At 49.1% G+C, this 23870-nt stretch overlaps 1 protein-coding gene across 3 annotated transcripts; it reads right to left on the bottom strand.

Annotated features, from left to right (window-relative positions):
- On the bottom strand, nucleotides 1–22137 carry GATA3 (GATA binding protein 3). 3 transcript variants are annotated; one of them, XM_019035610.3, is made up of 6 exons: nucleotides 21997–22137; nucleotides 19882–20491; nucleotides 16928–17464; nucleotides 11631–11776; nucleotides 6151–6276; nucleotides 1–2020 (listed from the first exon to the last, which is right to left on the bottom strand). In XM_019035610.3, exons 2-6 carry the CDS (start codon nucleotides 20120–20122, stop codon nucleotides 1736–1738), a joined length of 1335 nt encoding a protein of 444 aa, XP_018891155.1. In that variant the 5' UTR covers nucleotides 20123–20491; nucleotides 21997–22137; the 3' UTR covers nucleotides 1–1735. The 3 variants fall into 3 exon arrangements, with proteins under 3 accessions (XP_018891155.1, XP_004049093.1, XP_018891156.1); XM_004049045.5 differs by lacking the exon at nucleotides 21997–22137 and adding an exon at nucleotides 20885–21121; XM_019035611.4 differs by lacking the exon at nucleotides 21997–22137 and adding an exon at nucleotides 20885–21121 and having other exon boundaries at nucleotides 11631–11773.
- Between the last annotated feature and the right edge of the window lie 1733 nt (nucleotides 22138–23870).

Here is a 23870-nt window from a genome sequence, read left to right as displayed (position 1 = left end):
GAGGCAATTAACAGAGATTTCATTTAAATGTGTGCTGTAGTTACACACTCCATCCACAGGAAAAGAAAACTATACAGCAGAAGTTACAAAATGGTTATTTTGTGTTTCGAAAACATTCCAATAATCCCTTCACTGTAGTGGTATTCATTCAACAGTAGAAAAGCAAAACAGAAATGAACACGAGCAGCCGGCTCGTTTCCATCTCAAAGAGAACCTCGAGGAACGCATCAGCTGCAGTTTGCGCCTGGGAATCTCAGCGTGGAAATCTTCCCAGTCCTCCTTCGAGGGCAGGAGGAGAACAGGAAGACACACTGCCACTCACTAGGGGACCCCAGATGTCACCCCGGCCCCAGGATAAATTCCTCCAGGTCGCATGTAGAACTCCAAATATTCCCAGTTCCCCCCAAAATAGACGTTGACTCTCTGGGGTTAGCATCGGTTCCTAGTGAATAACTTAACATGTCTGGTTGTTGTTTCTTTTAACTCCTTTCTCTGAAATTAGCTAGAGCTACCAGATTCTAGAAGAGCTCGGCCACCACGTGGATACGATGTCATTTTGTAGTTTTAAAATATTTTCACTTTATTATTATGCTTATAATATTATTCCAACAGACTGTATTAAAGGCAGTGATCACTAACACAGAACACGACAGGGTGAAGAGGCAGCCGGGCCGCTTGCAGGACGTGGCCTGTCGGGCCAGGGTCGCTGACATGCACGCTGGTAGCTCATACACTGCTACCCTCAGCACAGGCTGCAGGAATAGGGACAAGACAGATGCCGCCGGACTCTTAGAAGCTATTTAATAAATATCATCCAAAAACAAAATGGAAAAGAAACAAGAAACCCTCCGAGCACAACCACCTTAGGCCAACTGAATGTAATCTAGTTTATTCAACCAAAAATTGAGAGAGAAGGAAAATATTGAAACAAACAAACGAAAGAAAGCAGTTCTTAAGACTAGCAGTAAATAAATTTATACAACAATTCAGTCTGTATAATATGATGAAATAAATCTACATCTTTTCTTATTTTGGTGCTTTGAATTATACATACAAACAACAATTACAGGGACTTGTTCACAAAGCATGTAGGCCTAGAAAAAGGCTCTCTGAAACCCTCAATGGCAACTGGTGAACGGTAACACTGATTGCCCAGAACTGGTATTTCCTTTGCAGAGGCCAACAGCTTTGAACAAATGATTCGCCTACAACTTTTTTCTTTTTTTTCTTTTCTCTTTTTTCTTTTTTTTTTTTTCTTTTAATGCATCAAACAACTGTGGCCAGTGAAAGGAAACAAAACTGGCAGTTTGTCCATTTGAATATCAGACCTAGTTTCTTCTTAATTTCCACACTCTATTTCTCCCATATTCCTTAAACTTCTTGGCATCCTTCATGCCTTACAGCTACCCAGATGCAATAAAGTCATTGTACAGTATTTCTTACAATATAAGTTATATGCAATGTTCAGCATTTTTTTTTTCACAGCACTAGAGACCCTGTTAAATAGGGGATATGAGTCAGAATGGCTTATTCACAGATGGGGTCCAGATTCAGTGGTTGGAACACAGACACCACAGTGAGCTCCTTTGCAAAGTGGCAAACATAATTTTGCTTTCTGCCTTCAAAAACATATATCCATCGCGTTTAGGCTTCATGATACTGCTCCTGCAAAAATGCAAGTCGAAAGGGACTGCAGGGACTCTCGCTGGGGGCCCTGTGAGCATCGAGCAGGGCTCTAACCCATGGCGGTGACCATGCTGGAGGGGTGGTGCGGTCCAAAGGACAGGCTGGATGGCGGGTGCATCGGCGTGGGCGTGGTCAGCATGTGGCTGGAGTGGCTGAAGGGCGAGATGTGGCTCAGGGAGGACATGTGTCTGGAGAGGGCGGCCGGGTTAAACGAGCTGTTCTTGGGGAAGTCCTCCAGTGAGTCATGCACTTTTTTGCACTTTTTGGATTTGCTAGACATTTTTCGGTTTCTGGTCTGGATGCCTTCCTTCTTCATAGTCAGGGGTCTGTTAATCTAAACAAAGATCAATTTTTTTTTTTTTTTTTACTTTTTTTCTGCCTCTGAAATGCACAGGCTTTTGCACACCAAGAAGGGTTCCACTGGCCGCCCCGGATCAGGGATCTGTTTCCATTTCAGCCGGCCCCTTCCTCCCTCCCACCTTCTCCTGTCTCCTTCCCAGGGACTGAAGAACTAAAATACATACAGTTACCAGATTACAGCCCCATCTAGTACGATTGTATTTCTCTGGTAACGAAAATAGAATTCACTTGTCTTATTTCTTTAGAACTTCCTTAGACTATTTCATAAGAATCGAGGTAGTGAAGAATCTTCAGGAGGGAAATGCCATTTTTTCTACTTTGACAAATCTGCTTCAGAACTTGAAAAGCACTCCCCAGGTCATCAGCCTCTAGGTGGTTAAGGCTGTCTGCCTTGAAGAAATGAGGACTGTACTGCTCTACTGAGTAACTTTCGGTTGCCTCTCTTCTACCTGGCCTTTAAGAGGTGCCATAAAATCTTCCCCTAGAATTTATATGTAGCTGGGTTGTATTTTATGAAACCATGCCTTTCTTAAAGGTGATCTTTTTTTTTTTTTTTTTTTTTGAGACGAAGTCTCCCGCTGTCGCCCAGGCTGGAGTGCAGTGGTGCGATCTCAGCTCACTGCAACCTCTGCCTCCCAGGTTCAAGCAATTCTCCTGCCTCAGCCTCCTGAGTAGCTGGGACTAGAGGCGCCTGCCACCACACCTGGCTAATTTTTGTATTTTTAGTAGAGACAGGTTTTCACCATATTGGGCAGGCTGGTCTCGAACTCCCGACATTGTGATCTGCCCACCTCGGCCTCCCAAAGTGCTGGAATTGCAGGCATGAGCCACCGCGCCTGGCCCAAAAGTGATCTCTTGCCTGTGTGACTCCAACAGCAGCTGCAATGGTTGCAAGTGCTATTTCCACCTAGCTCTGACTCTCCACTTCTAACCAGACAAACAGCCAACCAACCAATCAACATGTGTTTAATAACCACCTATGGGGTGCAAAGCACAAAAGGGCACTCATCTTGAAAAGGAAAGACCAAGAATGTGCTAGAGTAAAGAGATAGAGACCAGACCCTACTCTCAAGATCAAGAGACTTCAGTCTCGGAGACATCTACCATTTCTCTCTTCTTGATAAACCTCATTTGCCTTTAAAAATACATTTGCTTTGGGGTCCCGGAATCAAGAAAGGAAACTTTACAAAGTAAACAGAAGTTACTCCCCACAGGGAGGCAGAAGCAGATTAACCCCAACAGCAGACATCTGCCCGGAAGAGCAAACTCCACATCTGGCCATGTTCCCAGGGGAGGGTGGCAAACAGACTCAAGGAGTGAATGTCAGTGTCCTGGCCATTCCTGACTTCCCGGGCTGACAGCATCGCCTTCCGCCACAGTTCTCAAGGGTGGAGAACCCTTGGCTCTGGGTTTTACCTGTCTGTTCCCAAAGCCAGAAAATCACAGCTAAGAAAGGAAGAATTCAAATGGCCAACCTGCTGAGAGCAGCCAACACCCAGCTTCCCGAAGCTGAGCTGGGAGAGGTCACCTGGAGAAGGAAACAAAGCCCCACACTGGAGCTGAGACCTTATTTTCCCCAAGCCCAGGAAGGCAACGTGACCGATGGCAGGAGAGCACAGAAAGGTCACTGCCAGAGGAACATCTCCAGGTTCCTTCTTCAAAGTTATCATCAAGATAAAGATGCAGCCTACAGAGATGACAGGAATCTACTCCCACATCAAATCTTCACCAAGATAATGTCCAGATACACAGCTCTGGATGCCGATATCTAGCTATACATAGCCAGGTATCTAAATATAATATCTAGTTACACCAGTAGCCACACAACCCCAGATAACCAGTCACAACACCACTGAGAGATGCTGATACCGAGGTAGGCAGTTATCTCAACACCTAGATAAGAAGAAAGAGCTTATGGCATCCATGTAGAGATGTCTGGAAGGGCAGAGCAAAACGCAACGTGATGACAATGTTAATAGATTATTATCTCTTATTGTTCAATACACATCAATCGCCTCCTTTTACAAATTCCTGGTAAACCAGAGAAGACAGAAAAACCACTCTTGAGGATGAGGAAGTTTCTGTCTCCCACTCACTGGAGCCCAGCCATGAAGACCAAGCTCATTAAGATTGAGGAGGTAGAAGTGAGCCATGGAGAGGATTCCTCAGCTTTACTTTGATTTGAGAAATTCATGTTCTTCAGAAATATATATATATATGATCAGACACAAGTGAGATCATATCTCATCCCAGCTAACTATTCAAAAAAACATATAGCTAGTTAATCTCCTGTAATTCCTATACTTCCACGAATATAGGGATGAAATATACACACACACAATTTGTTACAATTTTGTTATACTCTAAAAAAAGAGAGCATTCCCTTTCCCCTGGTTCTCCTCTTAGTTCTGACACTGCCAACTTCCCAGGAAAGCCTCCTGACTCTGAAATGGGTCCTGACTGTTATACTTTCTCAGCCACGTTACCTTGTGCAAGCAACTTGCTTTTCTGAGTCATAACTCCCTCAAGTAAAACTGAAATGAAAATAATTTCTGCCCTGTCTAAATCATGGGACTATCTCAGGCTCAAATGTAATCAAGTAACATGAAAGTTCTTTGAAATCCATAAATTACAGCCCAAAAATAACTTCATAGGCAGTGCTGATGACTGGATAGCTAATAAACCCTAATGCTAATAACCTAATAGCTTATAAGCCCAAGCCTTCCAGATTTTAATCACGAATCTCTATCTCTACTGTAGTCAGCAAGCAAATTCCCCAAAGTGAAAATAGAACTTGGATTTAATTGCTGATAAATGTATATAGACCACAGTCCCAGGACCTAAGGGAGAATAAGGGATCGTATAAGACTCTAGTTTCATTCACTGCACCAGGGCCACAGCGAGACAGTTGGCACAGGCAGGGAATGAGCGTACAGGGCTCCTCGGAATCACAGCAACTTGCTCCCAAGAAGTGAAAAAGAAGCAGGGTGCTGGGGTCACCCTGAGAAGTTCTTTATGACTCAAAAAATCCAACCAGAAAAGCTTCCTCCCCAATTCCCAGGTATTCCTGAGTAAGATGAGTTCATTGCCAGAACCGCCGCCAGCAAAAGTCCCTGTCTCCTCCCTGTTCAGCCCCGGACTTTGCCAAAGTCAGGTTGGCCAAGAGAATTTAGGAGAATCAGAAAGAGCTAAAAAGGAAGGAGAGAGAGAGCAACACAGAGGAAGACCAAAATAACCATTTTTGTCTTTAGAGTTAATGAAAACTTGAAGCCTCACTAGAATCATGGCCTGTGAGCCAGAATGATTTCAGGGAAAAAAAAAACTGAAAAAAAATTGTTTAAGATTAAGATATATTACAAAATGAGAGGACCCCAAATGGAAAGATCAGAAACGACACAGCTAAATTCAGGTGACTGGCAATTACCGCTCTGCTAACATGATATAAAAGGAGAAAATGACAGTTTATTTTCCCTGGTATGGTAACATCCCCCAGGCCAGCCACCTTCCTCAGGAGCTAGCTCTCTGCACGTGAAAGTTGGTTCGGACAAAGACATCAGATGAAATCTGTCAGACATTTTTTTCCATGTCTTTTATACAGAGGATCCATTTCAAATTTGTAGCCCAGATTTAGCCAAGACTTTTTACCTCTCAGTAACCAAATGGGTCCTCTTAGTTTCCAGACCCCCTGCCACACATTACAATTCTATTTACCTTTCTCTTTCATTCTCTCTTTCTGCAAAGAATTTAAAATGTAAGGAAACAACAAAATAGGACCGGTGGCTTTTTTTGTTTTCCAAAAGGAAGATTTTTTTTTTCCTTATAAACCACACAGGCCCACTCAGCACATCGGATTGCTGCACCGTATGTGGAGTGTCCAATGCATACCAAGGGGGTCATGTGGCTGCCGGGCTGCGAGCCCCCTCGGCCTCAGCACGGCTATGCTAGACAAAGTAGTTTTCCAAGCTAGGTCCTATTGCATCAATTATTTGGAACCTGTCATCTGCCCCCATGGTGAGCGATTCACTTGGAGAGGGTGGTGGTGACGCTGTTTGCTGGTCACCATCAGGAAGCGAGCCCTGTTCTTGCTGGTCCCAGTCCACTTACATTGTGAAGCTTGTAGTAGAGCCCACAGGCATTGCAGACAGGGTCCCCATTGGCATTCCTCCTCCAGAGTGTGGTTGTGGTGGTCTGACAGTTCGCACAGGACGTCCCTGCTCTCCTGGCTGCAGACTGAGAGTGGGGAGAGAGGAGAGGGTAAAATCAAAACAAATGTTAAATGTGTTGTCATCACTATGAAGACAGGCTTGAAAAAAAAAAAAAAGGAAGGAAGAAATTATCATTGAAATCAAAACTAGCAAGTGGCCCACATGAAAGTAATACAGATCCCCAAAATCTGCCTCGAGAAGAAAAATGTCGCCACTCCAGTGGAGCATGTCAGGATTGCACTAACGTAGTCAGAATTTCACCTGCTGCTCCCCGGTAGGAGCAGGAAGCCGGGGCCTCCTCCCTGGCAGTCTTAGCCTCCTACCCTCATCCCACAAAGTACACCAGAGGGTTAATTTTTATGGGTGGCAATTTTGAATTAGCCAGCCTCATTTTGGAACTGGGCTTTCAGTTGCCTTTTTCACCAAGTCCAGGGCCACAAGAGGTTGTTTTCAAACACAACTCCCAAGACTATCCATCCTCAAACAGGCTCCAGACATCAGGATGCACTCACAGCAAAGGAGGCGCAAAGCCAAGCACCAAAAACACTCTGGATCGCAAATAAAGAAATGCTGAGTTATAAAGAGAACAGTGTGCCAACACAACAGCAAATTCTGCAAAGAATGTCTGTGCAAGTGTGTGGCACACACACACGGGTGACACACCTGAGGAAGCGCCGAGTAGGACATCCTAGGTCAACAAGACCTCCTAAATTTATACAGCCTGCACTTTCTTTTTTTCTCATTTTGAGATGGAGTCTCACTCTGTCACCCAGGCTGGAGTGCAGTGGTGCGATCTCAGCTCACTGCAACCTCCACCTCACGGGTTGAAGCAATTCTCCTGCCTCACACTCCCGAGTAGCTGGGATTTATAAGCACCTGCCACCATGCCCGGCTAATTTTTCTATTTTTAGTAGAGACAGGGTTTTACTATGTTGGCCAGGCTGGTCTTGAACTCCTGACCTCAAGTGATCCACCTGCCTCGGCCTCCCAAAGTGCTGGTATTACAGGCGTGAGCCACCACAGTCTGTGCTTTCAAGCTTGGTCACTTCCCATTCACAAGACAGCCACCCTCACTCTCTTTAGCTGGCTGTCACCTAAATTTGATTCACCAATCAAACAAACTCAAAAGACCAAGGAATGTTGCCACTCATCAGGAACCCTGGATCCCTCGCCTCCTCTGATACCAGTCCACCTTCATGAAATCAGCCATTTCCTATTTGCTGTTCATGGAGTAGCATAGTTGCAGGTCAAAGGTCAGCCTCAACTTGAATTTTGATTCCTTGGTTGTGTTACTGCCCTCATTTCCTTTAAAAGAGAGATTTTTCTTTCACTTTTTGACATATTTAAATTGATCAGGTGACTATTCTCTGTTCACGCTTTAAAAAAATAAAACTGAAAAAAACCATTGGAAGAAAATGGAGTTGGGTCACTTCTAATATAAACCTCTCTCTCCTCCTCACCTTCCATCATAAAAAGAAAATTTTAACTGCAAAATTATCCCCATTCCTGGATCAAAAATATTATCAAAGGAAAGGTAAGAGAAGAAAGAGTTTAGTCTCTGTCTGTGAAGAAAATTCTGGTATGGTTATAAGAACACAGAACAAGAACTATAGGGATCCTGGTACAGTTTTGTTTTTTGTTTTTTGTTTTGTTATGTTTTGTTTTGTTTCTGAGACGGAGTCTCGCTCTGTCGCCCAGACTGGAGTGCAGTGGCGCGATCTCGGCTCACTGCAAGCTCCGCCTCCTGGGTTCACACCATTCTCCTGCCTCAGCCTCCCGAGCAGCTGGGACTACAGGCGCCCGCCACCGCCCCGGCTAATTTTTTGTATTTTTAGTAGAGATGGGGTTTCACCTGTGTTAGCCAGGATGGTCTCTATCTCCTGACCTCATGATCCACCCGCCTTGGCCTCCCAAAGTGCTGGGATTACAGGAGTGAGCCACCGCACCCGGCCTGGGATCCTGGTACAGTTTTATATCAATATTTTATCAAGCAAAAAGTTGAAGCCAACACCCGAAGCTGCCAGATATGGAGAACCCAGTGACAATTTTGAATTAACCTGAGTGACCCTTTTTCTTTCAAACTTGCTAAATTGTTTCACAGATATGCTTCTGTGGGATGTAAATAACAGAGTATATTATGACGTTTTTTAAAAAAATTCTTTCTTTTCTGTGTTCTAAGGAACTGGAAACTAAAAACTGCCCTGGCCTATCATAAGGGAGAAGATGGGAGTCTTTTGCTGTCCATCTTGAATGTAATTCACATTGTCCATGAGTGCTGATCTAACCCCATATGCCTCTGCCCGACTGCCTTTATGAAACATGGTAATTTAATGCTTAAACAACTGTTTCATTTGTGTACTTTTTGGGAGAAAGTACTACATAAAACCAGTGCTTAATGATTTTGACAATTAAATTATATGTGATTATTATCTTCCTATAGTGTTTTTTTTTAGAAGAGCTACTCAGATATAGCAGATTAATATCACTCAGGCACCTGGGTTTCCTAGCCCAGCAATTCTGAACGTACACAGTACAAGCATATAATGCCAACTGGTAAAGTCAGAGCTCCAGATGACAAGGTACAGCATGTAATCTTTTGCAGTCTATTGACAGCAATCTAAATAAAAGCAAAGGAAGATGCTTCCAGTACTACAAACTTTATGGGAACTTAGGGTCTTTCAAAGCCACACTGTTTGGGTCACTAGCAGGAGGTACAGTATATTAAAGCAAGCAGCTCAGCCTCTCACTAGTGGTGAGATGTATGAAAATCCTGGCAATGCCAGGGGGAAAAGAATTTATGAGTCTTCCCTTCGGTCATCTCTCCTATTTCTTGCATTAGTTTTTTCAGGGTTAAATACGCATCTCACAGAAGAGCTAGCTATATATGGGCTGGGTGGTCTTCAGTGAATCTGCAAATGTATCAAACAAAAATAGCAAGCTGGAACTGGAATAAAGGGTCAGGGAATACAGGAAAGAAGAAAACAAAGGGTTCTAGGTGTTCAGAAGTCAAATACATCTCAGGGCTAAAAAAAAAAGAAAGGAAGAAAGACAGAGAGAAAGAAAGAAAGAAAGAAAGAAAGAAAGAAAGAAAGAAAGAAAGAAAGAAAGAAAGAAAGAAAGGAAGAAAAAGAAATCTGAATGTGTCCTGTGTTCTACCTCCCTGTAGCTTATGAATTCTATAGAACTAAAAACATCAAACCACTGAAGGCAGATGATTAAGAAAGAAAAGACAGATGAAAATGTGACAGTCATTGAACTCTAAAATTCAAAGCAATTATTACTCAGAGTTCTAGAGATTTCCTATGAAAGGTTAGTGGAGACAAAATTGCATAAAATGGAATTATGATCCTCCTCTGCAATCTGACCAGACAGAGGAAGAAGACCCAAGAAAATGTCAAATAAACTTTTGCTCACCAATCAGCCCATGCCTTGAGACTTTTAATCGCTCTTTTTCCTTCTTTACTTTTATTAGAAAAAAACAAAAAAAACCAACTATAATGGTACCAAGACACATTTTAACAAGAAGGTTTTTGTTTGTTGTTTTTTTTTCCTCTCTCTCTCTCTCTCTTTTTTTTTTTTTTTTTTTTACTAAGGCCAGGTTTTTGAGTGATTCAAAACATTCTTTTGTGGTGTGATCATATTCATTCTGCACTAACACCTCTAGCCTTTTTTTTTTTTTTTTCAAACGCTTCTTGTTCTGATACGTTCAAACATCTTGGTGTTTAGGTTGGGGAAGCTGAGTTGTTGTTTATGAGTTATCTCCAGTGCTCAGATATCCGGCAGCTTTTTCCTAGGAAGTCAGCTTTGCACATGAGAGAAAGGAAAAAAAAAAAAACCAAACTGCAGGAGGAGAGGTGGGGGAAGGTTGAGAAAGTTGGAGAAGGGGGCAAAGATCAGAAAGAATAAAGCCTCGATATCCAGGATTGTCAAAGATTAAAGTCATGTGGACATTTCCATCCCTAGAAAGTTTTCCTTCTTTGGCCGGGAGCGGAGGCTCATGCCTGTAATCCCAGCACTCTGGGAGGCCGAGGCGGGTGGATCACCTGAGGTCAGGAGTTTGAGACCAGCCTGGCCAAAAAGGGAAAACACTGTCTCTACTGAAAATACAAAAATTTGCCGGGTGTGGGGGCGGGTGTCCCTACTCCCAGCTATTCAGGAGGCTGAGACAGGAGAATTGCTTGAACCCGGGAGGTGAAGGCTGCAGTGAGCCGAGATCGTGCCACTGCACTCCAGCCTGGGTGACAGAGTGAGACTCTGTCTCAAAAAGAAAAAAAAAAGAAAGTTTTTCCTTCTTCAAAATAGGATGTGAAAGGTGTTGAGTTGCACTACAATCTGATGGGGAGGGCAAATTATTCTTTAAAAAGAATACAGAGGTGTTCTTTTTCCTTCCTTAGAAATTGATGGATGCTAATTTATCCATTAATCTGCGTGGGGAAATTCCCCTCCTCCCATCTAGACTTGGTGAATGTCAGCACCACATAAAGCATTTTGATCTCTTAGCTGTGGCTAGAGTTGTTATTTGTCTGTCACATACATTCACTATTCAAACTTCCAAAGAGGAGCTTGCAAATGAATGTCCCCTATGAGTCTTCCTTATAAATGCTTGACAGAGCCAGGTTTTCTCAAGGATCCCTCATGCTTAAAAAGTTTTTAAAAGAATAATGAGAGAGGAGAGAAAAAACTATCACCCTACTGGTAGTAGTTCAAAGAGAAAATAAGACCAAATGCCAGGTATGAGAGGACTCACACGACGTTTCCCATAGGAATTGCCTGTGGAAAGTTCTCAAATGCTGAGACCAAGAAAGGAGGAAAGTGGCATTAGGCTCACTGGTTGCTGGTGAAGCCTCTGAAATTCATTTAATCAGCTCCAACAATTTTGAAGCATTAGCATAACAAATCCATCCATTGCACTGAGTCTGTGATCCTTCCTGGGAAGCCACACACCACAACTTCAGGAACCCATTCTGGATGGTTTCTGGAACATTCCATCCTCATACTAAATGTCTCTATCTGTCAAACAGTGTTCATCAATGCACTTAAACCAGCTGCTCTGGTCCTGTTCATACCATTATTCTATTCAGGAATACACTGCAGATTTGATAACCAAGAATTCAGTCTCCTTAAAATGTTCACAAGCGACTTAAGAAACATGGATGGGGAAAAAGAGGGGAAAAGAGCTGTTCTGTGTATCAAATTTGAAAAAAAAAAAAAGAAGAAGAAAAGAAAGAAAGAAAAAGGAAAAAAAAAAACTGTCCCAAGCCAGCTGACATGATTGGAGGCTATCCTGTCAATTTCCTGCAGAAAGCTGTCCTTCCGGAAGAGAGGAAATGAGAAACCCAGAATGGTCAGCGTGGAATCCATCCCTTCCCGAGAACTTACCAGCCTTCGCTTGGGCTTAATGAGGGGCCGGTTCTGTCCGTTCATTTTGTGGTAGAGCCCGCAGGCGTTGCACAGGTAGTGTCCCGTGCCATCTCGCCGCCACAGTGGGGTCGAGGTTGCCCCACAGTTCACACACTCCCTGCCTTCTGGAAACAAAAGCACAGATAAGCCACTTAGGGAAGGAAAACACGCAGGAAAGCTGACAGCATTTGGAACTGGGGGAGAAAAGTAAAATGGAGAACTTTTTTCCTTCTCCCTCCTCTTTTGGGGAGTGTGTCCACCCCCACCTCTTTCCAAGATGCTCCAAAGTTGAGCTGGGGAATGCTGTCCTGGCATGACCGTTCCCCCGACACACATGGAGGCGCCCGCAGAAGGGGCAGATGCATCGTTGCAACAGAACCCTGTTCTTGGCTTGCCCGACTTGATGGAGAAGATCGGGCAGGACCAAGGAGGAATGCAGATTCCAGCTACAAATACTTCCCCGAGAAAATCCTGAGCCCTGGATGGTGGCAAAAGGCAAACATTCCATTCATTTCCCTCAAAGGAAAAAAAGGAAGACAAAGGTGACCCATTATCATCATGGGTCTGTCTATAGAGATTGATTAAATAATGAAGATTAGGATAGGGGGAAAGGAAGGATTCATCAGTGGCTAGATATGTGAACAGATAATAAATAGATGCATAGATTGATCAATCGGCTGATTGATTTCACTAGCTAGGGTTTTAGATTTTACTTCCAATCAAACTGTAAATGTCCCTGGCTGGAAAGGAAGCGATTAGGACCCAGCAGGGGTTTCCATAGCTTTCCAGCCGCTGTTACGGAGACTGAAGTTAAAGTATGACCCCAGCCAGGGGGTGCAAGGGGGAAATGCAAACTTTAGGCAGGGAACCTGGAAGAGGGGGAGGGAGGGAAAAAGGAAAAGGGAAGGTTTGGGAGGACAGAGTGAAGCCAATCAGAGGAAGATCAGGAGAAGAGGCAAGTTAGCAAAGCGGGGTGGCTGCTCATTAACCAAGGCCTGCCTACAGTTTCTCTTTTCCCAAAAACACAAACAAACAAAATAAACGAAAAACCGGCCAGGCCGGTAGGAAGTTTGAGCAGCATTCACTCCCTCAGCCCAGGCTGGAAAGCGACCCAGACCCACCCAGAAAGCTCCTTGGAAGAATCCCTTAAATTACCATTTCAAGACATGGGGGAGTTGGCTAACTGATTTCAACTTTACAGGAGGAAGAGAAAGATGCTTTCTAGGAGAATCTCCTTGGTTTTGGGGGACCCAGGGACACACGGGTCTCTAGTGCCCAGTTCTCTGGGTGCCCAGAGAAAACCAGGACTCCCCTTCCTTGCAGGAACAGGAGGCTCAACTCAAGTTGGTCCCCCAGAGAGGGGAGACCCAGAGGAGGACCCCGGAGGGTAGGTAGGGAAGAAAAATGAGCTCTGAAGACTGTTTTATTTTAAGAGAGTAATTAATGACCTCCAACCTGCCTGGACCACTGGGGTAGAGGAAGAGAACCCAGTAGGGTGCTTGAGAATTTTGATTCCCCTAAAAGGAGGAAAAATCTGCCTTGGCAGATATGGGACCTATTGGGCCTTTGGAAAGCCCCAGATCAAGTAGGAGGGAACTAGGGGGTTCACACTTGGGGGCCTGTGATCCTCTCCAGGGGTAAGTTCTTCAGGAAAGTTAAAGACTTTTGCAAATGGAAGAGGGTCTTGCACCCTTGAAAGTCAGGGATGGTGCCCACTAGTTTTTGTCTACTTTGTTTTTAAAAAAAAAAAAAAAAAAAAATGAGGATGTAAGAGAGGTTTTTTTTTGCTCCACATTCCAAAAGGTTCTTAGCCTAGGGTCCCCAGAGAGCCTTCGCTGTGCCCCAGAACCCCTGAGATCAAACACAAACACGCTGCAGTGCATGCCAAAGGCGCCTTCCTAAGTACCCAACGGCTCTTCTCAGTTCTTGAAAAAGGCTCAGGCCTGAATCACACCCAGACACCTTTCAGTTGGGGTCAAAAGCCTGAGGGATGTGGCAGACTGGATGTGGGGGAGGCTGGAAAGAAAGAGTGAAGGGTGAGTGGGCGAGTAACCGGCTGCAGCCCAGTCAGGCCGCAGGCCTGCCTTTTTGTGTCCCTGGTGGCTGCTGGGTCAGCCCCTTCTGGGGCAGCACTGGCCCTGTCCCAGCTAGGACTGCAGGCCCACTCCCCACCCTGCCCAGACAGGGGACCCCCTCGGGCTCCTCCCCTACTTGGGCACTGGGCAGAGGGCAGTGTGAGGAGAGGCCGCTGTGGTTGGAGGCGGGGAGCGTGGTTGCCACCCGGCTCCTGGGCACCCTGGTGCTGGGGGGCCTCCCAGCCTGACATGATCAGTCTGATTTCCTCTCATTTGCAGGGTGGTGGGGAGGGTGATAGCTTCCTTTTCAGAAACACCTTGAAAGCTAGCAACGGTTACCTCTTCAACAAGGTTCTGCACACTAGGGTAATTTTCTGTCTTGATTCACTTGGCAAGTTTGCCATTGCCTCCTATGGGCTTTTCTTCTTCTTTTTTCCTTGCTGCCTCTGGTCTGTGACTTCAGCAAACAGCCAATTTTCCTAATGGAGGCCCTGACTCTCTCCTGCCTTCTTTCCTCCCCTCTCCTCAGCCCTGCCTGTCGTGAGCTGCTCAGGCAGACACCTCTCTCTTAGGTGACAAGAACCACAGAGCGGCGAGGCCTCTTGACATTCAACAGCTGCTGGCAAATGCCTCTTGCTCCGCCTTGGCCTGAAACCCTTAAACCAGGCTGTGGGAGGGGGTAGGGAGCAGGGCAGGAGCTCGATCAGACGACAGTGGAGGGAGATGCCCAACTGGAAAGGTGGCAGGGGAGCTAACAAGCGGCCCTGAACACAAAGACTCTGTCTTTGTTTGCAAAAGCCTTGTCCCAGCCCCGAAAGCCCAGGCGTTAAGACAGCAATAGGTGCCCTAACCACAACTTCAACCGTTTCCAGCGACAACCCCAAAAACTCTCTCTTCTCTGTGTCCTCCTTCAGCAAATGCATTTGCAAAGAAGAGGTTAAAGGGGGGAAAAAGAGAGAGAGAGAGAGAGCAACCACTAAAACCAAGAGAATCCCCTCCTGAAGAATTCCCACCACCTCCACCCCCTGCACAAGGAGGGGCTTCTCGAAACTTCCCCTCCACACTCCCAAAAGTCCCAGCTCGCTCGCCGCCCCCGCCAGGTGTGCTGTTCTTGGTTTTCATGACTGTGAGAAAGGAATTAAGAAGGAGGAAGTAAAAAGGCCAAATTGAAATGGCCTCCTCTCCTCCTCGCCAAAAAAACCAAAATCGGTGTATCGGTATTCCTAGCTCTGGCTTAGGGAAACCACGGCCCTCTCTTTCTCCCCTCCATGTTCAGAGTCTTACGGAAAGAAATGAGAGGAAAGAAAAGACTAAACTTAAGGCAGAAAGTGTGCACAAGATGGGGAGAAATCAAACACGGAAATGAGGGTAAAGAAACCAGAGTATCTTGGAAAAGTCACTCTGTCCCCTCCCCCAGCACAAACCACTACCCCGGCCTCAGATACCACGAGCTCTCCCCAACCTCATAGCCTTACCAGAAAAGAGAACTTAAAAAAAAAAAAAGAAAGAAAAAGAAAAGAAATCCCATCACAACCTCAAAATGCACAGGTCTGCTCTCTTTCGATTCAGCGCCCCAGCCTGTGTTTCTGAGTCAAGCTGCACCCCACTTCTTAATCCTTCCCTCCACCCCCAAGCCCAGCCCCTGCCAGGCACCGTGGCCACTTTGTGCCTCCGGCTCTCCCGGCCTCTTGCTTTCTTTTTGACTCCACCAGCTAGCCTGCCTCCCTCTCCCTCCTGCCTACTTTCATGTACTGAACATGCAGGTCTGAGTTCTTCTGTCAGCCTAACCGCATCCGGACTCTATTAAAGTTCCTGGCTCGGGATAAACAATGCAACTGTCGCGTGCAGCAGTCTGAAAATAATTGGATTAGCTAAAACATATCAACTAAATAGAGACAGTCCTGCTCAGGCAGTCGGAGTGAATGTCACCCTGGAAAAAAACCCTGAAAACTGATCTCATGGTCACTGGGCTCCCAGAGTACTCCCTCTGAAGTTTTTCAAACCCGAGCTTTGGGAGCTCGGTTTCAAGGCTGCTCATCTCATCCCTAAAAGACAAGTGATTTTCACGATTGCTTTCTATATAGGATCTGTAGAGAGAGAGCGGAGGCAAGATACCTGGAGCCGATCAGAGAAGAGATGCCCACTCTGAAATGGACACGCCTAAGGAGACATCAAAATCTTCACCAAACCCTGTCTAAAAATACAGTTAAATCAATATCAGAGAATTCCTAGCTCTCTTTTGACTCAATTACTTTGTTTAGAAATGGAATTGGTGATAGATCGATTTATTTTTAAAGCCAAAGTATTTTGTGTGGGGTTTTTCTTCATGCAAGTAATGACACCAATTGAATAAAAATGCAGCGTGCTGCTAGGCAGCGTTTGCATTTTGGAAAGGAACAGAGCACAGGAAGCTGAGATACACACCTGGAGCACTTTTCCGTTCCTTTCTACCTCCTCTGGCTGCAGCTCAGCCAAGCAATATGTCCTAATACGGCTTCCTGCCCCTGACTGCACTGAGAGCTCTAGGAGACGCTGCAGGTAACTAACTGGGCCAGGCGACATTTGATTTTCATTCAACTCTGCTTCCCCAATGCAAAGCCACCGCTTTCTCCCAGTTCAGCTGAGAGCCCCCTTTTGCACGCAGAGAATATGCGTGCAGCTTTGGCCAGGCTCATGCACACACACTTTGTGTCTACCTGTCTAATAAAGGACTGTCCTCACTGCGTGGTCCCCTTTGAGCTGAGCGAGAGGAACAGTCAGAATGACAGAGGCCAAAGGGGTCATAGAGGGACCTGTGTTTGTTTAGGCTTGAGGAGGTTTCGTTTTAGCATGAAACACTCAAGATTTATTCCCTCGGCCTTCCATTTGGTCTTGGAAACTGACTAAAGGTTACCAGCCCAATCCAGAAGTCCTGCGACAGGCAGAAGAGGGCATGACTTTGTTTTTGTTTGTCTTTTTTCCTATCCCAGCTCATTGGGGGGTTTTAAATCAGATCCCACTTCCCCTCTGCTTCCGAGGCCAGGCGTGAGCTAGGATGGGAGGACATGCAGTGCCTTCCCGGCAGGAAGAATGGGAAGAATGGCATCTCAGCAGGCTTTGGGACACCCCGGCTCCCCCGAGGGGTCCCTCTGGGTGCGGCCCTGGATTGAGGAAAAGGGGAGGAGGAAGGAGAAAAGGCTCCAGGGGAGAGCTGGCTCCTACCTGTGCTGGACCGGGCCTTGGGCCTGGACTTGCATCCGAAGCCGGTGGGGGAGCCGCCCAGCAGGCTGCTGGGCGGGAAGAGTCCGGAGCTGTACTCGGGCACGTAGGGCGGGTAGGTGGTGATGGGGTGGTGGGCCGACGAGGAGGCCCCACCCAGGGCGGTCATGCTGCCACGGGAGTGGGACGACTCCAGCTTCATGCTGTCGGGCAGCGGCACCTGATACTTGAGGCACTCTTTCTCGTCCTGCCGGGCCGAGCCGGCCGAGCCTGGGGCGGACAGCGATGGGTCCGGGGAGACGTCCTTCGGCGGGGTGGGCGGGAAGGTGAAGAGGTGCGGGCTGGCGTGGCCCCCCGACAAGGAGGAGGACGAGGCCGGGGGGTAGACGGAGAGGGGCCCCGGGGAGCCGTGGTGGATGGACGTCTTGGAGAAGGGGCTGAGATTCCAGGGGGAGGCGGTGTGGTGGCTGCCCAGGGCTTTGCCGCCGTCCAGCCAGGGCAGGGATCCATGAAGCAGAGGCGGGCGGCACACCTGGCTCCCTGTGGGGCAACGGGGAAAGGGCAGGAGAGAGAAGGAGGGTGAGTGTGGCCCTGGGAGGCCGTCAGGGACCCCTGGGGAATCTCTACATCGCATCGGCCTCCCTTCCAGCAAAAGCCCGGGCTCAGGCCCACTCTCTCATCCCGGCGGTCCCCGGAGTACCTGCCTGGCACACCTGGGGGTCAGGCTGGGGACAGAATCCTTCACCCATCTCTCCCACAGAGATGTCCCATCAAACGCAGCAGAATGAAGGGCCTGTGGCTGACACCCGAGAGGTTGCTGCAGAGGGGGAGAAGGGCCCCTCTGCTTATTTGGCCTCTCCAGATACACTGCCTAAATCACATTCCCCAAGGTCTCTCTCTAGAACCTGACTTGATTTATGGGTTTCCTTCAATGGCCCTGAGTTCCCTGACTCGGACTTAATCCCAGCCAGCCTGATAAGAGAGCCGGCTGTGAGTGAGGAGGCCTGAAGGATGGAGCCCGGCCACACAACTGCTCCACACCAGAAAACGACCCTGGAGTCAGGCCCAGCTCCCAGCACCAAATGCAGGAAGGAGAGGCCTTGGGACAGAAGTCAGGAGACTTTCAGGGTTAGTTTCCGGAAACCTAACCCAGTGCTTGCTCAGAAACGGCCAGGCTGCCTGCAAAAGGCCTAAAATGGGATTTGCAGGGACATTTTCATTGCTCGGGCTGTTGGAGAAAGTTCCCAAGGCTGGACCCTGGGATGGCCATTTTCTCTGCTTTTCTCACCCTCCCAAATCAAAGAAGAGGGAGATAACGTAAGCCCCATGCACCCTCAATAAAGCTATGATCCCACCAGTGCCATAGGTGAATTTTCACCTGAGCCCCTAAGACACAAAATTCCAGTTGATGTGTATATTTTAAATGAAAGATGACGCAGACACAGAGTCTGATTAGCCTTCATTTAAAACGCACAATCTTAAGGTGGCTGTAACTCATACACTCTGAGGGGTACATTTAAAAAGCAAGTGCAAATCCACACACTTCTTGATCTTTAAATCCGGTACCTGCCTCAGCATTTGACATTCGATTCAACCATTAAGAACAATACTGAAACTAAAATCTTAAGAGAGAGGAAGGGGAGGGGAGTGGAGAGGGAAAGAGAGTTCTCTGAACACCAAGGGTCAAGATTCATATTATGCAGGAAGTAGTATAGTAAATAATATTAAGTCTGCCTCCACCGCATTTCCACCTAACTGCTGATCTGCACAGAACGTGGGCAAAGAGCGCCCCATCCGCAGAAACGATTGTTTAAAACCTGGCGACAGCACGGTAGAGGACGCCTGCTGCCGGAGGGGCTATGTCATCCGTGCCAAGGCAGGCTCTGAGTAGGGGGATCAGGGCAGAATTCGGTCTGGCTGGACTCAGGAAGCCCCACACTTTTTCTGCCCGATGTTTTACCCCTGTTTCTTCTTTAGGAACAAACTTAGAGCTGGAAAGTGTTCGATCTTTTTTCCTCAAACTACACAGGCCTGGTCTTCTTTTTTTACATTTCAGAACTCTCCTGAAATTCTCCAGGTGAAAAGGGGAAAGAGGTGGTACTGGAATTGCCTTTATTTAAACGGGAGTGTATGCTACATCTTAGGTGGGAGGCTAATGGAGGGCAGTACCCAGAGACAGAGTAAGGCAAGAGTTGCAGGCAAGGAGGCAACTTGAAAGCAAAGACGCAAGAAAATTCTGTGCAGCCGGGAATCTGGGAAATCTCAGATCCCTCAAACTTAAGACAGGGGTCTTCCCCCCCCAAACCCCTTCAGCATCAGAATTCCATTCCTGAAGCCAGGAGGTAAGAGACCTGTCTAAAAACCAAAGGCACTAGCTTTGGGAAAAGGTCAAGGAGAAGGGTGTGAATAAATAGGTCTCTGGGGCCTTTCTGAAAATGTGCGAATTGAGGCACGCTGGCAGAGGACCCCCCCCCCCCCCCACCCCGCCCACCCCGCCTAGAAAGAGCTAGCGGGTAACAGGGAACGCCAGGTTTTTTGAAAGAGCCGGGTTCCAGCCGTGCTTGGCCGGCGCCGGCTACCGGGCCCAGAGAGCCCGGACCCGCAGAGGCAGAGCCAGGGCACCCCGCGCCTGGGGACATCCCGAGACACCCCCCCCCCCAAAACCTGCAGCCGCGCAGAGACGGAGGGTTGCGGCCTGGCGCCCGCCAGGTGAGCGCCAGGCCCCAGGGCCACCAGCCGGGAGAGGCGCCTGCTGCGACTCTTTCAAAACACACTCTCGCGACGAGCCAGAGGCCTTCCTCGCCCATTTCCGGGCCCCAATTTTTTTGTAAATGAACCAGGAACGGCAGATGGGGGCTTTCGCTTGACCTCTCCCCGCCCTCAGGTCCCTCCCGACCTCCCCGAGCCGGGACGGCTGAAGCGGTCGGCGGGAGCCCCGGCACCCCGGGCGCACTCACCGTGGTGGGTCGGAGGGTACCTCTGCACCGTGGCCCTGACCGAGTTTCCATAGTAGGGCGGGACGTGGTTGCCTTGACCGTCGATGTTAAAAAGCACATCCACCTCCTCCGGCAGCGGGTACTGCGCCGCGTCCATGTAGGAGTGGCTGAGGCCCGGGTGGTGCGTGTCCGGATGCTGCCCGTTGAGCACGGCGGGGTGGTGGTGGCTCACCCAGCGCGGCTGGTCCGCCGTCACCTCCATGGCCTCGGCTGCGCTCGCGCCCTCTCGCCGGGCCCGGAACCCGCGCGCGGGGAGGGAGGGCGGTCCGCCTGGGAGGTCGGGGGGCTCCTGCCGTCGGAGGGTCGGGGGTCGTTGAATGATTTGCTTTCGGTGGGGGGATGGGAAGGCTGGGAAGCAAAGGTGAGCAAAGGAGAAGGTTTTTTAAAAATTATCTTGGAGGGGTCGTTTAGCAAAGAGAAGAAGGGGAAGACAAAAATCCAAAAACTGGGTACGGCAGGATAAAATGGGACCAGGTTGTAAAAAGGGGCGACGACTCTGCAATTCTGCGAGCCAGGCTCCTCTGCACCGGGGTCCTCAGCCGCTCGGAGGCGGAGTCCCTCCTCGGGTCACCTGCAAGGGAGAGAATGGGAGACCTGGATGAGCCCCTGAGTTGCTGGAGTGGCACAACCTCCCCTCGCGCCGCCCGCCCGCCCAGCGCACCCGAGACCCGCACAGGAGCGCGGGGACACGGCCGCGGAGCCCGCAGGGTTCTCGGGGACGTCCCTGCAGCCCGGCTCGCGGGAGCCGGGGCTGGCTGAGCAACTTGGAGGGCAAGTCCCAGGGCTGACTGTTACAACTTGGAGGACAAGTCCCTCCCTCGGGGACACCGGTCCCGGGACCGTCCTCCCAGCCCCTAGAAAACCTCCAAAAGAGGAGAGTTGAGTTTCTAAAATTGATTTAGGTCCTCCCAAGTGGTTGGGGGCAAAAAATCAAACTTAAAAAAAAAAAGTCACCAGTACCAACCTGGGTAGCGAAGAGCAGAGAGGAGGAGGAGGCGGCGGCGTACGACCTGCTCGGTCAGATTGCGTTGCTCGCTCTGTCTCGCTCTCCCTCCGTCTCTCTCTCTTCTTCTCTCTCTCTCTCCCTCTCTCAGTATTTTTTTTTTTTTTTACAGGGAATGCATTCTTTCTGAAAGTATCAAGACGGCGCCAGGCAGCTCAGTGTTCGCAGACAGCTGTGGCGCGACGCAACTTAAGGAGGTTCTAGTGTCATCCGCGCCGGGGGGGAGGAGCCTGGCGCTGGCGAGTAGGGGACAGGATCCCCGGCACAAGGAAACTGCAACCCAAACCCGCTCCAGGACTTCTCCCCCCGCCCCGCACACCCCCGCCCCTCCTCCCGCCCCTCCACTGACCGGAAAGGGGCGCCGCAGAGGGCGGCCGCCGGCGGAGGGGCGGCGGGCAGGGTGGGCGAGGCCCGCGGGGCTTGGGGGCGGACGGGAGGGAACGCGCGCTCTGGCCCTTTAAATGTAGCCGCGGCTCCTGCCAATTCATTCGGGTCGGGTGGACGATTCCGTCCCGGTGCAGCCAGCCTGCCCCATTCATGAAGTTCATTTCGATAGGCAGAATTTTCTTTTTCAGACTTTTAAAAAATAGGCACGCATGGATCATTATTAGGATCCAATGCAGGGTGTTTGGGAGAGCGCATCGATGTGGGGAAACGTGAGCGTTAAATTGATCAGAAAAACAAAATGTTTCATGTCAAGGTATTTTGAGATTTGCCTCTCGGGCCGACTTCCTAAGAGGGTGAGTCATCGGATAAAGGGGAGATGCCTTTGACTGGAGCGTCCGCGTCAATTTTGTTGTCATTGTCACCTCTTTCCCGAGCCTTCTGCGCTCTCAAGCCCCCAGAGTGAACACGCTTCAGCTTTTGCAGCTGCCCTTTCCAGACCTAATATTTGTAATCAATGTGTGCTTTTGACTTGAGTGGCAACAGTAAGGGATGAGAAGGGGGGAGGGGAGGAAGAGACTGGCTCTAACTCATTCCCCGAGTACGCTCAGTGTAGACGGACAGAAAGAACTCGGTCTTCACTCCAGGGACCCAACTTTTCCTTTCGCCCCGCCCGGAGCCCTACTTACTCCGGCTCCCGGCGTTTCTCCCACAGTCGAGGAAACCAGCCCTCGGTCTGCACCGACCCCAATCCCGGCCTCTGGTCGGGACTCCACGGCGACCTTCCCCGGCTCGCGGGTCTCCAGGCCACGCTCTGCGCAGTGGCACCCCGGGGCGGAGGGCACGCGGCTCCGAGGTGCCCCAGCGAGAGGGGCGGGGCGAGCGGGGGCGGGGCCTGGAGGGACCAATCAGCGGGCGAGGCCTTGGCCGAGCCGCGATTGGTCCGCCCCGCGGGTTTCAACCTGCACGGCCCGCTCGGTCCTTTGAGCCACTGCATCCCCTAGCGGCGCCCGGGTGGCTGCAGCCGCTGGCCCGAAAATGCTGCTCGGGCGAGCAGGGGTCAGGCGGGAAAAGAAGACTCCAAATCCACTCTCTGCTCGCCCCCAGGGCAATGCTGCCAGGAGAGGGAGTGGGTTCCCCCGCAGGCTATCCCACCGATGGGGCTGAGAGCTTAATTTGGGGTTTTATTTGAATTGGAGACATTGTTCCCTCTTCGCTCCTCTACCCCATAAAATTCCCTACAAATGCAAAAATTCGAGATAGAAGAAGCCGTCCCTGAAAGTAGGTTCTGAAGGATTCCTTTCATGCGGTGAAGGAACAACAACAATATTCAACTTCACCTTGGTGTGTGAGGGTCGTCGTGTTTTAAAACACTATCCCTGTAGAAAGATTAGTGAAATGTATTGGAAGAAGTAGTGGAAACGTGAATCTTCCTGGTCTTGCGTTTGGATCTTCTTTGGAGTCCTCACCTTCTTAAATCTGATGTTTGTTTGAAATCAGGGCTGAGTTTCCATATATAGGACAGAAAGAAAGAACCCCAATTTTTTAAAGAAAGCTCCCCCCCCCCACCCACGTTTCTCCTGAGCCCACTTGGTCTCCCGTTATTAGGCGGCCCAGTTAAGAGGCATCGATTTTCCTTTCGTTCTCTGACCACTCGTCTCTCCTGGGCCAGCCAGGCTGCCCGCATCTTCTCCTGCTCACAGCGCTCTCTAAACCTTTTAATTATTTAGTTGCTGTCTAACATTCACCGGAAACCTCTCCATAAACAAGGAGAAACGAACGCACACGCATTTTTGCTAAGAAGCCCGGGATTAAGATTAAGGATACAAGCTGAAAGAAAAAATGAAAAATGCTTCTCCGCGCGTCAATCGAGGGGTGGATGCGCCACGCAGCGCGAGCCCAGCTCACAGCCACGCGTAAGACCAAAAGCTGCCATGGGTTCTGCCCGCGGAGACCTCAGAGCCGAAGAGAGAAGTCCCCGCGACAGAAACGCTGCGGATGCCAGGTCTTGAAAATGCTGACTTCTGAGGCTAAGAATTATTTCAAAGACAAAAAGAAAAGACTGGTGAGGAGGCCTTCCGGTGCAAGGGCGCCTATCCGCTAATTTTGGATGGGGAAGTGGGGATTATTCGTTTAAATTCAATCGCCAGCACCAAGTTGGACTGGCCGGGGATGGAGAAGGGCAACCCCCACCTTTAGAAAAATAAAAGATCTCGAAGGTCCTTCTTGGTCTGGGTGGTTTGAGGCTGGCAGAGAGGGGTGGGGGGCCTGGGGCTGGATGCCCCGGGTAATGGAGCCAGCCGGTAGGGGGTATTTAACATTTAATTCCCAGCCGGTCCGCCCCAGTTCCCGGACTGACAGTGGGTAATTGGGAGAGAGGACGTTGCTCTTTTGATGGCCCGCGCCGGCCAGTCTCGCCGACGCCACACTGGGTTTGACGTCACGGGCCCAGCCCCGGAGCCCGGAGCACAGGGCAGCGGGGGAGGGAAAAGGATGGGAGGGGGATGCCGAGGAGGGAGGGCCGAGGTCGGCCTCGGGACCCACGGGGAAGGAAGGGGGAAGG

Source organism: Gorilla gorilla, chromosome 8 (genome assembly GCF_029281585.2).
Source record: "Gorilla gorilla gorilla isolate KB3781 chromosome 8, NHGRI_mGorGor1-v2.1_pri, whole genome shotgun sequence".
NCBI classification, from domain to species: Eukaryota; Metazoa; Chordata; class Mammalia; order Primates; family Hominidae; genus Gorilla; species Gorilla gorilla.
Note: the sequence above shows the minus strand (reverse complement) of the source record. Positions and strands in the feature narration are given on the sequence as shown.